The following is a 20,110-nucleotide window of genomic DNA, read 5'->3' on the forward strand; positions in this document are numbered from 1 at the left end:
TGTTTGCTTTATTGTGTGTTATTCATATTACCCTATGTAACATAATCCAGAATTGGACAAAGACACAGTACAAATGTTATTTGATATGGTTTAACACTTACTGGTTCTCTTTCTCAGAACTTGATGGAGAGTTTGGATTCATTGCTTTGTGCAGAAGGTTCTGAAAGTCTGAAGAGTTTATGTCTGAAACTTCTCCTTTGCTTAGTGACCGTGAGTGACCCATCTATATGTTTCTTTGTCAAGTGTATTAATTGGCAGCAGGGGCAAGCTTATTTAAATAATTGAGTCTAAAGTTAGAAAGGAAAAGAGAAAAATAAATTTTCTACTGGGGCATTACATCATCACTTTGTTGTATTTGAATGTGTAGAAGGAAGTTAGTTGCATGGGCTTTCACTTCCTGAAAGTTGCTCTTTGGAGCAAGTACTGCATTTTAACACGCAGGATATGTGATAATTGTCACTTTAGATACATTCCTGGAGAACTCCTCTCTTCTGGATTGTCAGATTTGTCCTTCTCATCAGGTCTCATTTGGAAACAGTTTTTGTGATTCTGAATATTTTTATTTGTTCTGACTTTGACTTTATAGCATGAAGCTTGCCCGTAACTTCTAGTGGGTGGAGAGCATGGTATTGTTCATGTACTTCAGGTGGTTCCCTTTCCCTGCTCAGAGACTTCTGGATCAAAAATTTCTTCCTGTGCATTTGAGGAATGAAACCCAAGAGACTAGTAAGCAAATGCTTGTGTGAGGGTATGAGAGAAACAATGAGAAGTTCAGAGATTTAGGGAGTTTAATTTGTTAAGTTCCTACCCTTTTAGTGTCTATTTAGGCTCTGGTGGCTTCAGGATTGCTTATGAAGGTCTACTAAGTATCTAGTAGATCTTTAATGTTAAATGTTTTAACATTTTTGTTTCTCTTAGATGCTAGGAGAGGAGATAGATATACGAAATATCAGAGTGCCTCAGTGTAGACTTTAAAAAAGTCTTTTATTGCATTTAGGTGACAGATAACATCAGCCAGAACACTATCCTGGAGTATGTAATGATCAACAGCATATTTGAAGCAATTTTACAGGTTGGTCAATTCCCTTGTCACCTTTTTCTCTTTTGGGTAAACCACCTCTTAAAATCTTCTCTGCATTCCTAAGAACTAGGAGTTAGCACTCTTATGCATTTCTGGATCTTGTTACAGATACTGTCCCATCCCCCAAGTCGTAGGGAGCATGGGTATGATGCTGTAGTCCTCTTGGCTTTGCTGGTGAATTACAGAAAATATGAGGTAAGTGGGCCCCTTGATGGACAGTAGTTATCTTTCTATAGTCTTCCTAAATGTGGCCACTCCTACTGGAATTTGCTTAATGTAGAAGATATATTCTTCGTAAATGGAATATAGATTAATCTTGATAAACCAAATTAAAAAAATTCTATATTACATGCATGGGGCAGAAGATATAGCTGTTTAAAGGATTCCTGTGGTGCAAGTTCTAATAAAGTGAGTAAATATCCCTAATGCAGTGGTTTGCTAACCCAGCTTATTATTAGAATCACCTAGGAATGCTTTAAAAAGAAGAAATTTCTGGGCTTTACTCTCAACACACTGAATCAGCATCTCTTGAGGTGGGACCTGGGAATCTGTGTGTGTGTGTTTTTTAAGATCTTTTATTGAATATGATGATTGGCCAGGATTGGAAGCCACTGACCTAATGCATCCGTTTTAAGAGATTGGACTTTTTATATGTTGGATTTGCTTAATGTAGTTCACTTGTATATATAAGTATCACTGTTGGTCTGGGAGTTTTTGTAGATTTTAATGGAAATGGAAGGCAGAGCCTTATCCATATTAATTCTGGAGTTTTCTTTGCCCCTGAATTAACTGGGGACAGATTTACAGGTTTTTGAGTTGAAGGGCAGAACACAGAGATTTCTACTTGAGTTGGTGCGTCTATTTAATTCCTCTCAAAAGGCAGAAGAATACACAGAAAAGGGAGGGGGCCACTTAGGGAAGACCCAGGGCTTCATTGGAGAGAGCTTCGGAGGAATAGGGAGCATTTGGCACTGAGTTCTAGACATTGAGAGTACTTTACTGAACCCAGAAGCTAGGAGCTGCATTAAGGCAGTCTGACTCCCCTAAGAAGTAGCAGTGCTATGAGAAGTGGGCCAGCCAGAGGGAGGATTTTCATTTCTAAATTTCTGAATCTTCACTTAGTGATGTTTGATATGATTCCTAGCCAGGCCGAAAGTGATAGGGAACAAATTCTGGAGCTTATTCTTGTAAAGGGCATATGAAGAAGGAGAGGCTGTGAGAAAGGAATACTTAAAGAGGAACTGGAATATATGGAGCAATGTTAATGTGTTATAAATCCCAGGAGCTGATTACTTTCATTATCTTGGAGGAACTGATGAATGGTGTGTAGAGCTACTAATAAATATGTAATTTATCACCAACACCTGTTTTTCTGGTGATCTGGAGGGGTTGGCATGGTAGCCATTTTGATCTCTGTCATGTGTAATAGCCTCTGGGGCCTTATTACAACAGCAAGAAAAATAGCTGAGGAAAAATGCTAAAGATAGTTAAAGAGAGTTGAGTTATATGTGATAGGAAAGCACCATCATCAGTAATGAATATTTTCAGAACATTCTGCTGGATGCAGGCCATTCTGAGGCAATGGCTTAACTTCTCTAAATGTGAACTGAACCCTAGCTCAGCCCAGTAGGGCTCTTTGAAATGTCAGCCTGAAAAATTGGACATGGCCAAGGAACTGGAGAAAATCATATTTCTGGAGTGAGGCATGCATCTTTTAGTCTGTCAGAAGCCCCAGAAGAATTAATATAGTAGGCAAGGGCAAGCTGGTGGGCATAATTTATCTGAGCTTTGCAGCTTTTGATGTAAGTCACTCACCAGAAACCATTAAGGAAGCCTAGTGACCATGGAGCAGGAAGATTTTTGACAGAAACATGAGGAATTCCAGAGAAACACAGCAAAACCAAAAGCTGGTGAAATTTTATGCAAACTAGTACGAGAGAGTGTATGCTGGGGAGAGCAGCATTCTAGTTACCACTACAATCTACCCCATGACCAATATGGTAAGTTGTAACCTTTCTAGAAAGGTGCACAGGGCACCAGAGAGGCTGGCTGCTCAGCCGAATGAAAAGAAGGCAAATAAGGTGTTAGACTTGAATGGAAGTGATAGAAAAGATGTCATGTAGTAAATGTAAATAGTTCTTTCTTATCTTAAATAATGCATTCCATTTTAGTCAATTCATCTAAAGAGATAGAGGAGGCAAGAAAAAAGGGTCTAGGGAAGTTCGGTGAAAAATAGTAAGTATGGTATGGTTTAGATCAAATAAAGTAGGACCCTATTAGAGTGATCCCATGAAAGCTCACTGAGTTTGTAATTCTATTTTGGAGATGAAAAGTAGATTGCCCCCAGTTTTAAAATGTGACCAGCACAACAGGTGCATAGCGTTAAGGAGAATCAGTGTCTGGCATTAATATCCTGGCCTTCTAGATTGGCCATGTCTCCTGAGATAAAGTGACACAGTCTCCAACTGCTGCCCTGAACATGATATTTCCTAGAAATTATGAAATTGTTTATTATGTCCAGTTGCAAGTTGTTCCTTTTCTTTTTTTCTCTCCTTTTTTTTACTTCCCTAAAGAGCTTCCTTTGTGATAAAAATGTCAAAGGAGAAGAAAATATAGTTACTAATCATTGAGCCCTTACCATATTCTAGATATACTAAGGATTTTACATGTCTTACTTTATTTAAGTCTCACAGCTACCCTAAGGAAGAAGATATTATCTCCATTTTTCAGATGTGGAAATTGAGTCTAATGTTCGTAACTTGTCATAATAAATAGAGGAGCTAGAATTCAAACCCTTGCTTTTAGCCACCTTGCCTTTTCCCTAACTGCTGCTAAAGCATAGGCTTTTCTTGGTAATCAGATGATCTATATTACTACCTACAACTGTGTACTTTTGGGAAAGTGAGTGACTAGGACTTTCAAAAATTATGCCAAGAAAAGTGGCCTTCTCCTTTTAGGAGAAGGTAGCATCTCTAGGTCAGCCTATTGCTGATTTTCTTTTCCAAGGATCCACTTGCATTGGATCTTGTCTGAAGTCTGTAGCACCAGCAGGATTTGACTGTTGATTATAAAAGAGTTGAGAGCTTTCCTCTGTTAGATCAAGTGACAAATGGAGTAAGTTTTACTTCCTTGAATTGTGTTGTAGAAAACCTTATAAGCATTTGGCCTGTTAAGAAAGCAAAGCTTTCTCTTTCTCTATTCCCAATTGACATTCGAAAGATGCCCTCAGAAACTTGATTAAATAAGGTCTGTGTGGGGGGTTAGCCTTTCAGTTGGGTTTCCCTGTTTCTCAGTAATGAGTTTTCTTGGTTGCTGTAAAAACTGCCAGTCTGAGAACTATTGTTCCTTATTTCCCTTGGATTAGAATTGGTGCATGATCTACATGAGGCCTTTCCTTACATCTCATGAGTGGGATGTTTTCAAGGTGACCAGGTCATTGGTTCTTATCCTACCATAGGAAATGGCCCAAATGCTTAATGAGTTTAAATATATGTTCATTTCCATATGCTGCCCAGCTGAGATTGGGTCTGAAAAAACTCAAGATATCTTCCAATGCTATAAGTGATGGGACAGTCATTAAATCCCAGTGTCTTGACCAGATTGTAGTTTGGGTAATTACATCCTTTTTTTTTAGTTCCCCTGCAGTGTTATTTGGGTATTGGATCCATAAATGGCCTCTCTGGCTGTTAAGCAGCTGCCACTTTTACCCCCAAGGTGGCTTTGTTTTACGGGTGGGTGAATCAGTCCTGCATATCATTTGTGGAATGGTTAGGGAGCCTTTGCGATGAGACTGTAACTTAGCAACATATAAATTTGTGCCTATGGCAAAGAAGCTTTTATGTCCCCCAAAAGACAGTTGTCCCTATGGATTCAGTAAATTATTGGCAAGATAGGACAAAGTGAGTTTTGTGCAGTATTCACTTACTTCTTAGAAACAAATAAGAGGGAAAGATGGGGGAAGTGGCAGATATAGGCCTGAGCTGATTTAGCCTAGAAGAAAATGCAGGTAGAATAGAACTTGTATGTGTGTGTCTGTGTGTGTGCGTGTGCTTGGGGAATGCCCATGCACACTGATTTACTGGAAATGGAGAGGGCCCTATAGATGCATTTTTGTTAATATTTTGTTAAATAGTTAATGGGTTCTTAAGTAGGTCACACTCACCTTGAGTCTCCTTTTTTCTTTCAGTCTGTGAATCCTTATATTGTGAAGCTGTCTATTGTGGATGATGAGGCCACTCTTAATGTGAGTATCTGGATCTTTGTGTTTTGTTTTAATTACTTGCATTCTGTGGACTTCTTTCAGTGGATATTTAGAAGAGAAAGCAGAGAGCTATTGTGTTAATTTCATCTGGCTATGAAGAGAGAATTGGTGTTCTTTTTAGAGCATTAATACAACTATCTTAATGTATTCTATCTTCTCATCATGGAAGGAAGGTTTGAGGAGGCATTTGCTTGCTAATCATGATGAAACGGTTATGTTTCATGGTGTAGTGTGCTGAGGTTGACTATCCTGCAGAGTCAATAAGTTACATTTCCAAGAATAAGAAGGCTTAGATGGTGTATCAAATCACCATGATGTACACTTTAAATATCTTCCAATTTTATGTCAGTTATACCTCAATAAAGTTGAAATAATAAAAAGGAACCTTAGTTGGCCAAATGATGGGAGATTACTACTTATAGAACTAGCTATATGATATTTATAAGCCTGACTTGGTAAAGCTAAAACATGAACATATATATATATCTGCTACAATATATCATTGAAAGTTTGGGAAATAACATCTGATTTCTGAATATAGGGAGGAGGAACATGACCAGGTGTCTGACTTTATTCTCTTTCCATTTTGCCCTCTTCATTCTTCTTTATGAATGGGAAGCACATATGATTCATTTTGTTGCCTTATTTTGTGTTGTGCTTAATAGATTCTAGAAGGAAAGTTGATAAGTCATTTTTTCATTTATTGGATGTTTCTTTCCAATTATACTCTTGTTTTCCTGTGGCCTGAAAGAGAATGGCTTGTTTATATGCACCTTCATTTAGCATGGGATACATTGTCACTTTCATTGTGGTTGTTTTAGAGACGTGAGAGTTTTTTGTTTTTGTCTTCTCTTTTGAGGTGAAAATGATCCCAGTAGAATTGTCAGTGATCTGGGCTGGTCTGTTTCATCCCCTATTACTCTATTAAGTAACAATAAGATAATTAGATCAGAAAAATCTCTCCAAAGAAATTCCTTTTGATGTTGTGGGAATGTCTCTCAGAACTTTTGTATTTGTTGCCAAATTTCAGGTAAAACTTCTTGGGCTTGGACCTTGGGGGTGCAATTAGTGTTTTCCTTGGCCTAATCATAGTATCACCACGAGCTCTTTAATTCACCTGTGCTATCTTTTTTTCTTTCTAGGGAATGGGGCTTGTGATTGCTCAGGCTTTATCTGAGTATAACAGGTAAGTCCACTTTCTAGAAGAGAAAGTTCTAATTTTCATTTGAATTTGGTTGAGTAGGAAACAGGTTTATTAGAGTCTTGGGTGAATGAATGTCTCTTACCTATCCTAGAAGAGTACTCAGAGGTACATCTGCTGGTGGATGTATTTGTTCTAGCTTGTCTTGATAGCTTTATCAGGGGTTGTTTCTAACACCAGGGAAAAAGTAGCCATGAGGTTAATGTCCATCTTTTCTTTAAGCAATTAGACACATTCTTTTACAACTTTTGGTATTTTATTGCAGAGCATTTTAACTAGTATTCCAGCCACAAGCACACATTTAGCCCAGTGTATCGTACAGAAATCATTTTCTATGTAAAAAAAGGTTGAAAAGCACTGCTTTTTTGTATGCTTAAAAATTAAGTAAAAGCAAAAAACATACTGAATTAGTTCAACAGTTGACAGATGCTTTTTTTTTCATCAGGAATCAACTACAAATTCCCAGAGTCCCTGTCTGTTCTGGGAGCTCTCTTCATTGATGGTTACTTTTTCTCCTGCTAGGGATGGGGAAGGATCTGGTATTCAGTGAATGGAAACCAGACGTTTTCCTAATCCTGGCAGGGCCAGGCAGGGTCTTTCTTGCTCCTTTCCAGACTTTCCTCATGCACAATTGGGTGTTGGAATTTTAAATCTATCCCATCTCTACAAATAGGTTACTTTTAGCCCACAGATTTCCCTGCTTCTTCCTTCAGAAATAAACAAGAATTTTCATTCTTACAGCCTTGAAGTAATTTCTCTGTCACACTTTTTAACTAATAGTCTGTTTGAGAAATAACTGGATCAGCCATATGTTAGAGCAGTTTCACACTTTTGCAGCTTGCTTTCTAAGTCTCTCCCAGAGTAGCCAGGCATTTTGGTACACACTACCTCAAGAGCAGATGTGTGCCTCTTAACTTGCAGGGGAAACTGCAGGGACTAGGCTGTCAATGCTTTTGTTTTTTGGAGTCAGTGAATTATACTAGTGCCCTGCCTGATTACCTAGAATACCAAGGACAAAGACATATTCGATAAATAATACTAAAGTTGAATTTAGTTATTTTTGTTCAGGCAGTATAAAGACAAGGAAGAAGAACACCAAAGCGGTTTTTTCTCTGCTTTAACAAATATGGTAAGTCTTACTTGTTTTTTCTCTCCTGCTCAGAAATGTAAGAGGTCTGCAGAGATAGGCAAATCTAGGTTAAGAAGTTCAGATGTTTGAGGTGATGGCTTGATGAAGAGAGAGAGGCTGCTCAGAGCAAATTTTTTTGAAAGCTGTATCTCTTAGTGATTTTCAAACCTAAGTGAGATAGGAGAAAGAGCTTAGATTCCTCTGGGATGGATTTTTTCAAATTAATTAATTCAGTTTTTAAGGCCTACAGAAAAAGTACATAAGCTAGACTTTTGCTTTCTGAAGAGTTGGCTCTGTTTGAGGACTTGACCCTATGGAACACAGAATAGGAGGGTTTAGATCTGAATCCAAATGTGAGTGCTCCTTGTCTGTCTGCGGTGGCCAGTCTGTCCCTCATAGCTGGTCCTGGAGTCAAGGGATTGGTGCAGTGGATCTGAATCACCTCTCTGAAGGCCCAATGGGCTGAAAGGGCCATGGTCTAGGAAGGTTATTGGTCTAATTTACAAGATTGCTGAGGAAGCGTTCTCAATTTTGGCATTACAGACGTTTTGGGCTGCATAATCTGGGACTGATTTTTAAGAGATAAATCTAGCAGTTCTTAGAATCTAGGCAGATTCAGAGAATCTGTCTTCTTGGGTATCACTATTCAAGTAAGCAGCCCTAGGTCAAGACAGTTTTTTAATTTATTGCAAGAAACAGCCATCCTTCTTCCCCTTAACAGGCAATTTTTTCCCTAAATGCCTATGCCTTTTCCCCTTCTTTTCTTCTCAGATTCTACTCTCAGGAAGGACTTGATAAGCTCTTTCACTCTGAAGCATAAATAAGTAAAGTCTCTCAGAGGTCAGAGCAGTAGGAGCGTTCTGTATTGATGTTTTGTTAAATGAATTTGTTAAATGCGTAGTTTTGGACATCAGTAAGCAGGTAGAAAGGTATTTTTAGAGGGATGGGCATCTTTCTCAGTGCCTCGGATATCACACATATTGAAGGCAACCTACTGTTTACTTTTTCGGCCGCCCTGCCTAGGACACAAACTAAAGATTTTGTGATCTGGACAATGGGTCTCACATAGACAGTTCTTGGCTGAAACCCAAATATTCCTCCAAAGACAGCTCTGTGTTAGATGAAATCAGCCTGCTTTCTGTGTTGTCTCATGAATTAGTTTTTGAACTTCAAATAAGCAACTTCCAGGGAAGCTGCAGAGTGATGAGGATGTCTAGGGTAACATTTACTTGCTGTCAGCAGTTACTAAACTTAAACATCGAAAAAGAGAGCTGGACAAAAGTACTAAGCCCCTTTCAGGAAAGATAACTCAGTGGAGTTCTCGTTATTTCAGTTATTATGATTCTTTTAAGATCTTCAGAGTAGGCTGGTTTGGGTTGTGTATGTCTGGTGGGCCAGAGTTCCGAGTTCCTTTGGGCTGCAAGTAGCTTGTTTTTTTCACTAATAAAAGGCTTAATAGGCAGAGAGAGCTCTTATATTTTTCTGCTATAAGTCTGTAATTCCCCGTTTCTTCCACAGGTGGGCAGCATGTTCATAGCAGATGCCCATGAAAAAATCTCAGTACAGTAAGTGCCTGACATTCTTGTGTAGTGACTTGAGCTTTAGTGCGGACTCTGTGACTGGATAAGAGTGTGAAATGTTACCTCTTGCTAATCTTTTACAGATTCAGACTTTTTTGGTGACTTGTCAAATATTTCTTGGGTTTTAATAATGGACTCTTAGAAAACTCTACTTTGGTTTTGTATATGGGGCCCCAAGAAGCTGAAAAACTGTTCCCATCTCTCTGGAATGAAATGAGAGAAGGCTGGCTGTCTGAGCCAGTTAAGGACTTAACTGGATTGGGGTGGGAAAATGAGAGTGAAAATAGTGAATAAAGTAGATAAGAACTAAGAAATTAAAGTTAATGCCTTTTACTCTTTCCTTTTTGTCTGTTATACCCTGTACATAAGCCCAACAAGGGAATAAAGGGAGCATTAGAAACTCAGAGGGATTGATAATGAGGAGCTGGGGTGAAATCTTATCTTGATGGCTATTTTGTTTTAACTCCTCCACTATAACAGCCTCTTCAATTTGTTCTCTTTCTCTTTAGAACCAATGAAGCCATCCTTCTGGCACTTTATGAAGCTGTTCATTTAAATCGCAACTTCATCACAGTGTTAGCCCAGGTTGGTTGTATTAAAAACTCCAATCCTTTTTCTCCCTGAATTTCATGCAAATTAACTCCATTGAAAAGCCTTCCTGGCTTTGCCTGTTTAAGCCCTGCTTTGCATTGGTAAGTGGTAGTAACAAAGAGTTGCATCATTTGCCTTTGCTTGTGCTCTCCTCAAGTATGTATGTTTCCATCTGAAGTGGGTCTGATAACATGCAAAGTTAATGGTTTTGACCAGTTTACTGATTCTGTTAACCCAAATGAGCTGAGATTACTTCATTTGGCTCACTGGAAATCCCTTGGCATTATCTGCCCATATGAATTTTTATATCAGGCTTTCTGCTTTCTAAACCATTGTGGAATTACAACTGGAGATAAAATAGGCCAAGTTACATATCTTATTATCTCACCAATTTCCAAAGAAGAAAAGTAAAAAATATCCTGTCCAGTGTAAGGTTAACTGTTAACAGAAGAAATGGTCTACAGATATTGAAAGCATGAAGTCACAATACCAGTGCTGGGTCATTTGCCTAAGGGATATAGCCTCAGTAGTTGGTACAGAAGGAGACTAAAAATACACTGAGAACTCAAGTGCTCCATTGAAATCTGTCTTAAAAAATTGATAAAGCGTTTTCATTTTAAAGCCAGATTGTTTAAAATATGTATGAAGTTTCTTTTAAAGGAGAGTTTTCTTATGCTTTTTTTCTCAAAGGGCAGATGTGTATGGGATCCACTGAGATTGAGTTTAACAACAACAAAAAATGTCATACTTGAAAAGCAGTGTGTTGGTTTGGGGTCTGCTTAGGAGGACATTTATCATTTCACAATTGATAAGAGACTTTATTTACCATTCTCACTGTTTCTTGACTGCTCTCTGAATTCTGTAACTGATATTAAAGAGAGGTAAAGGCTAGTAAAGCTGTTGGGGAGAAGGGAGTAAGTTGCCACTCAGTTTAATTCTCAAGAACTGCTGTGGCAGGGATGGCTAAGGAAGGTCAGGGACAGAGGAGTCATCTTTTTTGGTCCCCACTGGATATCTTCCCCATGTCTTCACCTCTCCACCCCACACACTCTTATTTGTTGTGAAACAGGCAGGCTGCCATCTGCATAGCTCTTTTTATAGTACCTGTTATTCCCTTGGTTCACTTGCATTTATTATCAACTTTGTGGTCATCAGAATAGTCTATAGATGTATTTTAGGTTGATCTGATAAAAGTAGTCCTTTCCAAGGTTTAGATAGGACTGCTAATGCTCCCTTTTTTGTAGCATAATCCTGCATATTTGTTTACTCCAGTGTTTTTTTTGTATGGTTCTGCAGAAATACTTATATAATGGTAACTTAATTGCTTTAAAAAACTAGCCCACAGAACAGTTAGAGTTTAGCAAGCATCCACAGTAATCAGATAGTCATGAGAACTAGATGTAGAAGCGGTCCCCCCTCAGTGAGCTTTCTGTCTTTGAGGCCAGGAATACCAGAAAGGATATTAAGCAGATGGTACTCAGAACTGGATTTTCTCTTTCAGAGTCATCCAGAAATGGGCTTGGTGACAACCCCTGTCAGTCCTGCTCCAACAGCCCCTGCCACACCACTTGGGACCACACCACCCTCCTCCGATGGTAAGCTCACTATCTCTTTCGTTTTGATTCATATGATCTTTTAAGGTGAGCATAGCTGTGTTGAACAAATGACACAGTTGTTTATTCTTTCACATAAGAAATGACCTGAAATACTATCCTTCAGGACTTTTGAAGCTCTAAAGAAAACTTTGGAAAAGATAGTGAAGTGCTTTTCTCTTTGTAAGGAGCTACATAACTCCAGCTTGTCCTCAGGGAATGGTTGTAGAATCATGGAATGCTAAATCTTAAAAGTACCTGAGAGGTCAGTGATGTCTGTCCTGCCAAACTATGAGGATACAAGTATGAGGATACTTGTCCTGCCAAACTATGAGGATACTTGTAAGGCTCAAATGAGATGTGTTATGAATATTTCACTAAGATAAATATAAAATAGTAATGTTATCTCATGTTACCATTTGACAAATGAGGGAATTGAGGCCAGAGAAATAAGTGGTTTGCTTAAGTTTAATGAGAATTGAGATTAAGAATCAAGATATGGATCAGGGCAGGAACCATGTCTATTTTTTTTCACTGTTCTCTGCCCAGCATAGTGCCTAGCATGGGTATTGGTTACTAAATAGTTGTTGAATAAATGCATGAGAAAGTGAGCCTGAGATTTACTCACTGTTATGTGTCAGCTGGCCACTATCAGTTAGAGAATGACAAGCTTTGACTGTATTGTAATTGGGAGTTTGGTGGGTATTTAAGACTTCTCTCCCTGAAAAATAATAAAAAACATTTTTCTTTATAAATCTTGTGGCTGGAACTTAAGGAAAAAGGTAACAGAAGAGAAGTTATGTATCTTGCACAATAAACTTTGTGTCACCTGCATTGGTTCTATTGCAAGCAGAGTGTGTTTGATGGAATACTTTAACCAAAAAATAGTCTTCATTAATACTTGATGTTTTGCCTCAAATGTTAACCTGATTTTTGGTAAAGAAGTACAGAAAATCTAACTTTGATCCTTTCTTTGTGCCTCCCTATTGTCTGTATATGAAGTGATCTTTAATCTGCTTTCTCTCTTAAATTTTCATAATCACACTGTAGCAGTAGCATTTCAAAGTAGTACAAGCAGTATTGGTTAGAAGCATGATAGGGAGGTGCCATTGGTATTCAAGTCTGTGGTAGCAAATTGGATTTGTTTAAAATTGAAAGCCAAATTCCAAAATATCTTAATTAGAAAGAGCAAGTAGTGAGGATTGCCTACTTGTCTCTCTGCTTATTCAGGTCACTGAGTAATCCAATGAAAATACTGTTCTTTCTCTTTAAGGATGAAGCCTGCCTGGTTACCATGGATATCAGAAGCTATATATATATACATATATATATGTATATGTATATCTGAGTTCCATGTGATGTTGGGGTTTGGCTGCTTCAGAGAAACTGCCTTTCAAACTGTTCATTGTGAACACTTCCACCCACACACTTGATTATGCAATGGCAGGATTTGTGCTTGCTTACCTACAACTAGTGAGCTTTTATTTTTTCTAGTGGAGAGATGGAGTCAGCCCACTTTCAATTGACTGTCTCCCTTGACAAAGGCTGCTGGGAAGAATTATGAAGCCAAAGATCAAGGAAAAACTTACTTAGGAAGGAGATTTTAATTTGTGAGGGATTTTATTCTCTCTTATTTTGTTCTTTTTCCTCCTTCTAACTCATTTGTGTTCTGTGGGGGTACTAAATATTATAACCTTGTTTTTAGGTTTTGGTTTGTAATTATAGTGGTGCTCAGCAGCCCAGTTATATTTAAAGGTATGTCACTGGAGCCATTGTTTTTAAAAGCCAGCAGTTTAGCTGTAACATTTGTTCTCAGCTCAGACTTGACATTTGACAACTCAGCCTTGGCATGAGACTTTCTGGTAAACTAAAAATACATATACTGCTGTATCTCTACATATTATGTAAGACAGTTTTCCAGTTATTGTTGTGTGTGAGTGGGAAAAAAAGTCCCACTTACCAGTTAGATGCCTCTCTGTATTAGACTAAGGAATGATGATGGTCTCTGAGTTTCAGAATAGGCTGTTGTTTGAAATGACAGTCTCAGGTCATTTACCCATAACATGAATTCATACCTTTTAGTATTTCAATATAAAAATATGTTCGTCTTTTATTAATTCTTATGGATTGAACTGTGTGAAAGCACCCAAGGTTTGGGCATGCTAATTTCTTCTCATAAGGCTTTTTGCTCTGCTTGCTTTGTATTATAGATCCATAATATGCAAATGTTTCCCATTGTTAATAAATGTTCTCTGCATACATTGTAATAACTCCAGAGAGATCCATTATGGTATCAATACATATAAATAATATCCCAAACTCAGCTGAGAATTCATGAGTTGAAATACAGTAGAAAGCTATAGGTTCTCTAGCTTGTCTGGATGTCCCATCGTGAAGGTCTTTTTACTTATATATGGTGTCTTAATGTAAAAGCACTTAATGAGATGTCTAAGTCTAATTTAAAATCTTAGATACTTGGGAAATCTCCAAAAGGCTGTTCTCTGTGAGTTAGCCCTGGTCTGGTTCCTCAGTGTTCACTGGGACTGTAGCTCAGAAAGTGGGGGCAGTGGTGGGGGTAGTTTCTCTTGGAAACAGCAAGCAGCTGGGTATATAAGACTCAGTTCCCAGACTGTCCCAATCAATAATGTCCACCGATTTTCAGTCTAGTGTTCCTTTTTAGGTTCCCTTTCCTGTGGGGTAAGGAATTAAGGAGTAGAGTTTGAATGTAGTTGTGCCTTAACTTTTTTCTCTTCCATCTTGGGTATTTCTAGTTTAAAGGCTTATTCTCAAAATTGAGCAAGATTTCTCCTTATTAGGAATGAATTGTCATTTATTTTAAGCAGGAGACTCATCCAAGCAAGGCTCATATATATTCAGTACAGATCTTTCTCTTAGGTACAAATCAGAGTGCCTTTAAGAAGGGCGCTGAATGCTTTTGGGTTACTTGGAGCTAGAAAAATCAAAATACCCTTTTTAGGATGTTGAGAGAAAAGCACTGTTCCTGGAGACTGGCCCTTCTAGTTATGAGAGAAGGGCTTCGGGCTTAATCTTGGGAGTAGGAAGGGCTCTAGAGGCCTAGGAAGGCTAGATAAAGTTTTTATGATAAGCACTTGGTCCTCCCTCTATTGTGGATAAAGCTTATTTAGTGATTTTCTTGCCTGCTGGCAAATTGTCTATGTTAGTAGAAGTTGTAGTATAGGCTAATTGCATTTCATTGTTCTATTGCAGTTATAAGTTCTGTGGAACTCCCACTGGATGCAGATGTACAGACCAGTAATCTACTGATAACCTTCTTAAAGTATAGCTCAATTGTCATGCAGGACACCAAAGGTAAGGCATGCTACTATGGGGGCTCAGGAAGCAAGAGGTGTGGCAGGCAGCTATTTATCTAAAATCAAAAGGCAATATTAATACTTTGAAGCTTTGGCAAGATGAACTGTTGTTGGCGCCTCCTGTGCAGGGCAATGGCCTTGATTACTGGAAAACAGTGATTTTTTTCACTGCCAATTGGCAGTTAGGTGGTGTTGGAAAAACCTGGAGCTGGAGGGGGAGTGCTTTGAAATAGAACAGGGAAAAAAAAGGTCTCTACAAAAACTAGCAAGTCGTCTTAGCAGATTTTGGTAAGTAGATGCAAACTCTTTTGTGTAGGAAGTGGGGGGAGTAGCACGTTTCAGGGAATTCCCTTTTGAGGACAAGAACTGAAAGCACCAGCTTATGGTGAGAATTTGAGGACCGTTGTACAGAGTACAGTAGGAAAGGTGAGATTCAGAGAGACTGTGTTCCTTAACACTTAAAATAGAAGTGTCAGTACCTATCCCAGAAATGCAGAGTGGAAAGTTGGAGAAAAATGGATGCTGTAGAAGTTTGAGTTTATCCTGTCTGGTGTCATGTTCTTCCTATTTATGATTTTTCTATGTTCTTTTTTTTTTTTAAATGCCTACAGCACCTGGTCTTCCTAGGTGGTCTCCCATCCAAGTACTAACCAGGCCCGACCCTGCTTAGCTTCCAAGATCAGATGAGATTGGACACGTTCAGGGTGGCATGGCCATAGACTTTTCTATGTTTTTTTAATTGGTGTTAGGGTAGTAGAATACTTGGGTTAGGAGTGAGAAGGGATTGGGAGGAAATCGGCGAATTCTACTGAGTATACATCTCAGGTTTGTTTTTTTAACTCAGTTTTTTTTTTTTTGTACTGGATTAATGAGTGTTCACAGTATTTATTTCTATTATTTTTTTATTGTGATAAAATAGACATAAAATAAAATTTACCATTTTAACCATTTTTAAATATACAGTTTAGTGGCATTAAGTACATTTACATTGTTGGGCAATCATTACTACCCTCTCCTAAATTCTTTTCATCTTGCGAAACCGAAACTCTGTACTCATTAAACACTAACTCCCCATGCTCCATATTTTCCCCTTTCCCTAGCCCTTGGCAACCAACATTCTTCTTTCTGTCTTTATGAATTTGACTACTTTAGGTACCTTATATAAGTGGAATATATCCCAGTTTTAAGATTCTCTGGAAATAAACCTTTTAGGTAGCATTTTTCCTCTCAATTTTTAAAGTGAAAAAATTCCAGTGTACAGAGAAGTTGAAAAGATCATACAGTGATCACTCACGTACCCATTAACATTTTGCCATATTTGATTTGTCTCTAAGTTTCTTTGTGTGTTATTGTTATTTTGGCTGAATTATTTAGAAGTAAGTTGCGGACATCATTCTAATTCACACCTTAAGCACTTTGGCATGTATCTCAAAATGAAGGTTGTTTTCTGAGATATTCATTATTATAGCTAAGACCATCAACAATAATTTTCTAATACCTTATAATATTCAGTTCATATCTAGATTTTCCCAGTTGTCCCCAAAACGTTTTTCATAACTGATAGTTTTTTTTTTTTTTTAACTCCACGTAGCATTTTAGTGAGCATTTTTATTAGCATCTTATTTGATACCTATAGGTTGATCCAGGGGACTTTTCTCATTTAGAAGGATTTTTTTTTCCTAATTACAACAGTAATTAGAATAGTATTTGTTAAAAATTAAAACATTCTAGCAATGGTTAACTTACAAAGTGAAATTCTTTTGGAATTAAGCTCTTTAGAGTTAATCATTCTTAACAATTTGGTGTATAGCCTTCCTTTATACGCCTTCTTTATAAGAATCTTTAAATCCTATTTTAGGAACCAGCTGTTCTCTCTGCTAAGTAGTTGAAGTTTGGGTTCTTAAATTATGGTCTATGGACAAGCTTCAGATTCTCAGATAACAAAAAATTTTGCTTCCACTGTAGAAGCAAAATTGCTAAAGTACTATTACTTTTGCCACTTTACTTTTCATGAGGAGAGACTAATGCTTTGTGAGGTGGTTTACGATTCCCGTAGACATAAAGTATACTTTAGAAGGCTCTGTTTTGCCATGGGCTGAGCAGGTTTCTGGTATGAGGGTTTTCAGGAATTTCAAAATGGAGCTGAAAGGCTGCATACGAGGGTAAGACTAGGATTTGGGGGCTTTTGTAGTGAGACGGAAACATCGGTAGACAGAGATAGAAAATTAAAATGTAAATATGGGAAATGCAGAATTGGCAGAGTTGAAAGGAGCCTGGGTGGGCAGAGTCTGAACCTTTTTATCCTTGGACATACTATATTAGCTCTTGGAGATCCCTACCTTACAAACTTAGACTTTTTGTTATGTATGCCTTGTGAATGTGCTCGAGAGAGAGCTATATACAGGGATGAGGTAGATGCTAGTAGCTCATGTCGCAAACTCCTAACACAGAGCAGTCCATTGGGAGCTGCAGAGATGGTGAACCTCTGAGACTTGGCAAGTAAGATCAGGCTGGCAAAGATAACAAGACTCTTGTGTATCAATGTTTCCTGAGGCCATTGATTTCTCCTTTATGGAAAGGGGTAACCTTTCTTTCTCTCAGCATATTGCAGCAATCACAGAAGATAGAAACTGCATAGATGTGACCCTGAAAATGATCTTTAAGCTTTGCTTGATATAACACAGTGAACTCATTTTTAGCTTTAATGATTATATAAACCTTTTTGTCCTGGTCACTTTGCCATCCATAAAATGGAAAACAAAATTGAGAGCAGGTTAATTGCAGTATGGGTTGCCTCAGGCTGTCTCTCTAAACACAGGCTGGGTTAAGTTTTTGCCAATAGGTAGCCTAAATATGGCAAGGGGCAGGGTTAGGTATGATGAAGGGTTAATTTCAACAATGGCTCCAACGTGGCTTCATTGGCCTGGTTTTCTTCCTGTCTCTTAAGCTCCTGACCTTCTGCATCTCCTGGCTAACAGGATCACATTACGTTTTTAGGAGCAACAGAAGCCACTTCTTCTTGGCCCTACTCCTCACTCCCTACTCCCCAGATATTTTCTTTTCTTTACTTATCATTTGATACCTATAAAATATACTTTTAATATATATGGATATTGTTATAAGGTTTATAGTAAGTATAATAAGTAGCATAAAGTATAATAATAAAATGAACATATGCAAACTTACTACCCAACTTAAGCCATTATTAATGCTGTTGAAGCTACCTGTGTGTCCCCTCCCCAGTCACTCTTTTCCTCCCAACTGTCTAGAATTTTGTGTTTATCATTCCCTTGATTTGTCTCTGATTTCAAAGCCTTTCCTTCCTGAAGTTCTTCTGACTTGAGTATTGTTACCTTAAAGGAGTATCTGCTCAACCTTTAAAATAGATATTAGGCAAACATATTTTAAAAATATATGTATATTTATACATAGACTTTAGGTTGATTCATCAAAGTCTTAACTGTTATGACATCTGGGCAGTATGATCAAATTTGTTTTTTATTGTCCTTTTATGAATTAAAAAATGTCTAAAATGAAATATGCCTTATTTTTGCATTAGAAACTTTTTTTTTAAGCAGCGGGGTAGCTATAGGCTTTTCTGTGAGAGTTGCTTATCAGCTTTTGGGGGAAAAGAGGATAGTGCCAGTGAAACTCTGGCCAGAAGCAGAGGTAGGAGAGTCTCATGAATCTAGATTCACATAGGCAGGAGCATTTCTCTTCCTGTTGCCAGGGGCTCTGATGTAAGCTATGGGGAATGTTAGCTAGGGATTATCATCATTACTCTTTTTTGCACTGCCTGTCTCTGAGGAGAGGTAAATGTATTTCTGGACTATAACCCCCATTATGCTTTTTAATTGTCAGGTTTTAGTTGATAGATTCTGTCTTCGAGGAAGTAGCAGGTTAATGTCAGGGTGAGAACTATTAGCTCACTTCTGTAGCGCTACAATCTGTTAATAGATCTCTCCAGAATGGACTTCAAACTGGGTCCTGTCAAAGCTAATTTGAGATATCATAAACCATTTGCCTATTTTGGATAAGCTGGTATGACTCTATTCTTTCCTCTATTTCACACCCCCTCCCACCGCCCCCAATATACAAAGATCCTGGAAAGTAAATAATCTTTGATGGTTCTGGTAATTGGTGGTAATGGAGTAGCTCTTTCTTGTGTGGGCTTAGAGCCCTGCTATTGAGATTGCCACCTTCTTTTTTAATAATCGAATGTGAGTTTTGGGAGGCCAGGGACCTTTATTTCGGTGCTATATCTCTAGTGCCCAGTGCAGTGCCTGCTCCATAGTAGATACTAAGTAAGTATTTCAGAGTGAATAACTTTCACAGGAAGAAAAATGATCAAGAATTCACAGCTTTCTTGTTCATAAATAATGTGCACAGTGCAAGGAGAAGCATGAGCTGGATCCTGGTCTTCAGTTAATTTCTTTCTGATTCCACTGTCAGTTTGCTATGAATAGTTATAAAACCTTTCTAGATTTTGTGGTAGGTGAGTGTAGATGGTGGTGCTTATAGCTAGTAGATGGAGAGGGGTTGGAAAGGGAATGGACCTGACTGTTCAGAAGCAAAGGGCTGATATGGAAGCAAAGGGCATGACTGATTTGGGCCATGACAGTAGAACTATTACAATAATTAGATGGCTCTCAGGAAGGTAGTTAGCTGTCCATCAGACCACCAGCATATTTAAAAAAATCTTCTGGGGGAATTCTTTTGCCTAGAAGAAAAGCAAGAATTATTCTAGAAGGACCTTGATTTTCATTCATGAATTTTGTGGGGAGAGGAAGTGTGAATATTCTTTTTGATGATACACATCTTTATTCTTTAGAAACATAGCCTGAATGATTTAGAGAGAAGAGTTCACTTTTATTTTACAGATGAGCACCGGCTTCACAGTGGCAAACTCTGTCTGATCATCCTCACATGTATTGCAGAGGTAGGTCTCACCAGTCTTCTTGTGTTAGCTAATTTCTTACAAAGTGCCATCTCTTCCTGCCCTTCTCTCTCAGTTCCTGACTTTTAAGGTCTTAAAGCTAAGAAAGAAAATCTGCCCCCTTTGTATTGTCTGTCTCCTCCCGCTAGAATGCAAACTCTGTTAGCAGGTACTTTGTCTCCTTCACCAGTCTATTCTCAGTGTCTGGCACAAAGTAGAGGCTAAATTAGTATATACTTCATGAATGAATAATGAATTGTGATATGTTATAATTGAGAACTGGAAGATTCTAGCTCTTAATAGTTTTAAACAAGAGACTTAATCCTCTTTAGAAAAAAATAATCCTGCCCCTTTGAAGCTGCTCCTGTTGGGTCTTTTCCATTGTAAAAAATGGAAAAGGAGCTCAA

The 20,110-nt window shown here is 38.1% G+C and overlaps 1 protein-coding gene and 1 non-coding gene across 4 annotated transcripts in view; one reads left to right on the plus strand and one right to left on the minus strand.

Moving 5' to 3' along the window:
• The window catches only part of ARMH3 (armadillo-like helical domain containing 3), a 77,390-nt gene that overhangs the window by 18,598 nt on the left and 38,682 nt on the right, over positions 1-20,110 (plus strand). For all 3 annotated transcript variants that reach the window (XM_025039180.1, XM_006920957.3, XM_025039179.1), the window contains exons 6-16: positions 118-210; positions 998-1,072; positions 1,190-1,276; positions 5,268-5,324; positions 6,485-6,528; positions 7,612-7,672; positions 9,191-9,237; positions 9,762-9,837; positions 11,345-11,438; positions 14,664-14,765; positions 19,648-19,706. In XM_025039180.1, coding sequence (XP_024894948.1) covers positions 118-210; positions 998-1,072; positions 1,190-1,276; positions 5,268-5,324; positions 6,485-6,528; positions 7,612-7,672; positions 9,191-9,237; positions 9,762-9,837; positions 11,345-11,438; positions 14,664-14,765; positions 19,648-19,706 — 795 coding nt within the window. The remainder of the gene's footprint in view (positions 1-117; positions 211-997; positions 1,073-1,189; positions 1,277-5,267; positions 5,325-6,484; positions 6,529-7,611; positions 7,673-9,190; positions 9,238-9,761; positions 9,838-11,344; positions 11,439-14,663; positions 14,766-19,647; positions 19,707-20,110) is intronic.
• On the minus strand, positions 15,370-15,488 carry LOC112470194. Its single transcript, XR_003042880.1, has one exon. It is a non-coding gene; the product is annotated as a 5S ribosomal RNA (ribosomal RNA).

Source organism: Pteropus alecto, unplaced genomic scaffold (genome assembly GCF_000325575.1).
Source record: "Pteropus alecto unplaced genomic scaffold, ASM32557v1 scaffold177, whole genome shotgun sequence".
NCBI classification, from domain to species: Eukaryota; Metazoa; Chordata; class Mammalia; order Chiroptera; family Pteropodidae; genus Pteropus; species Pteropus alecto.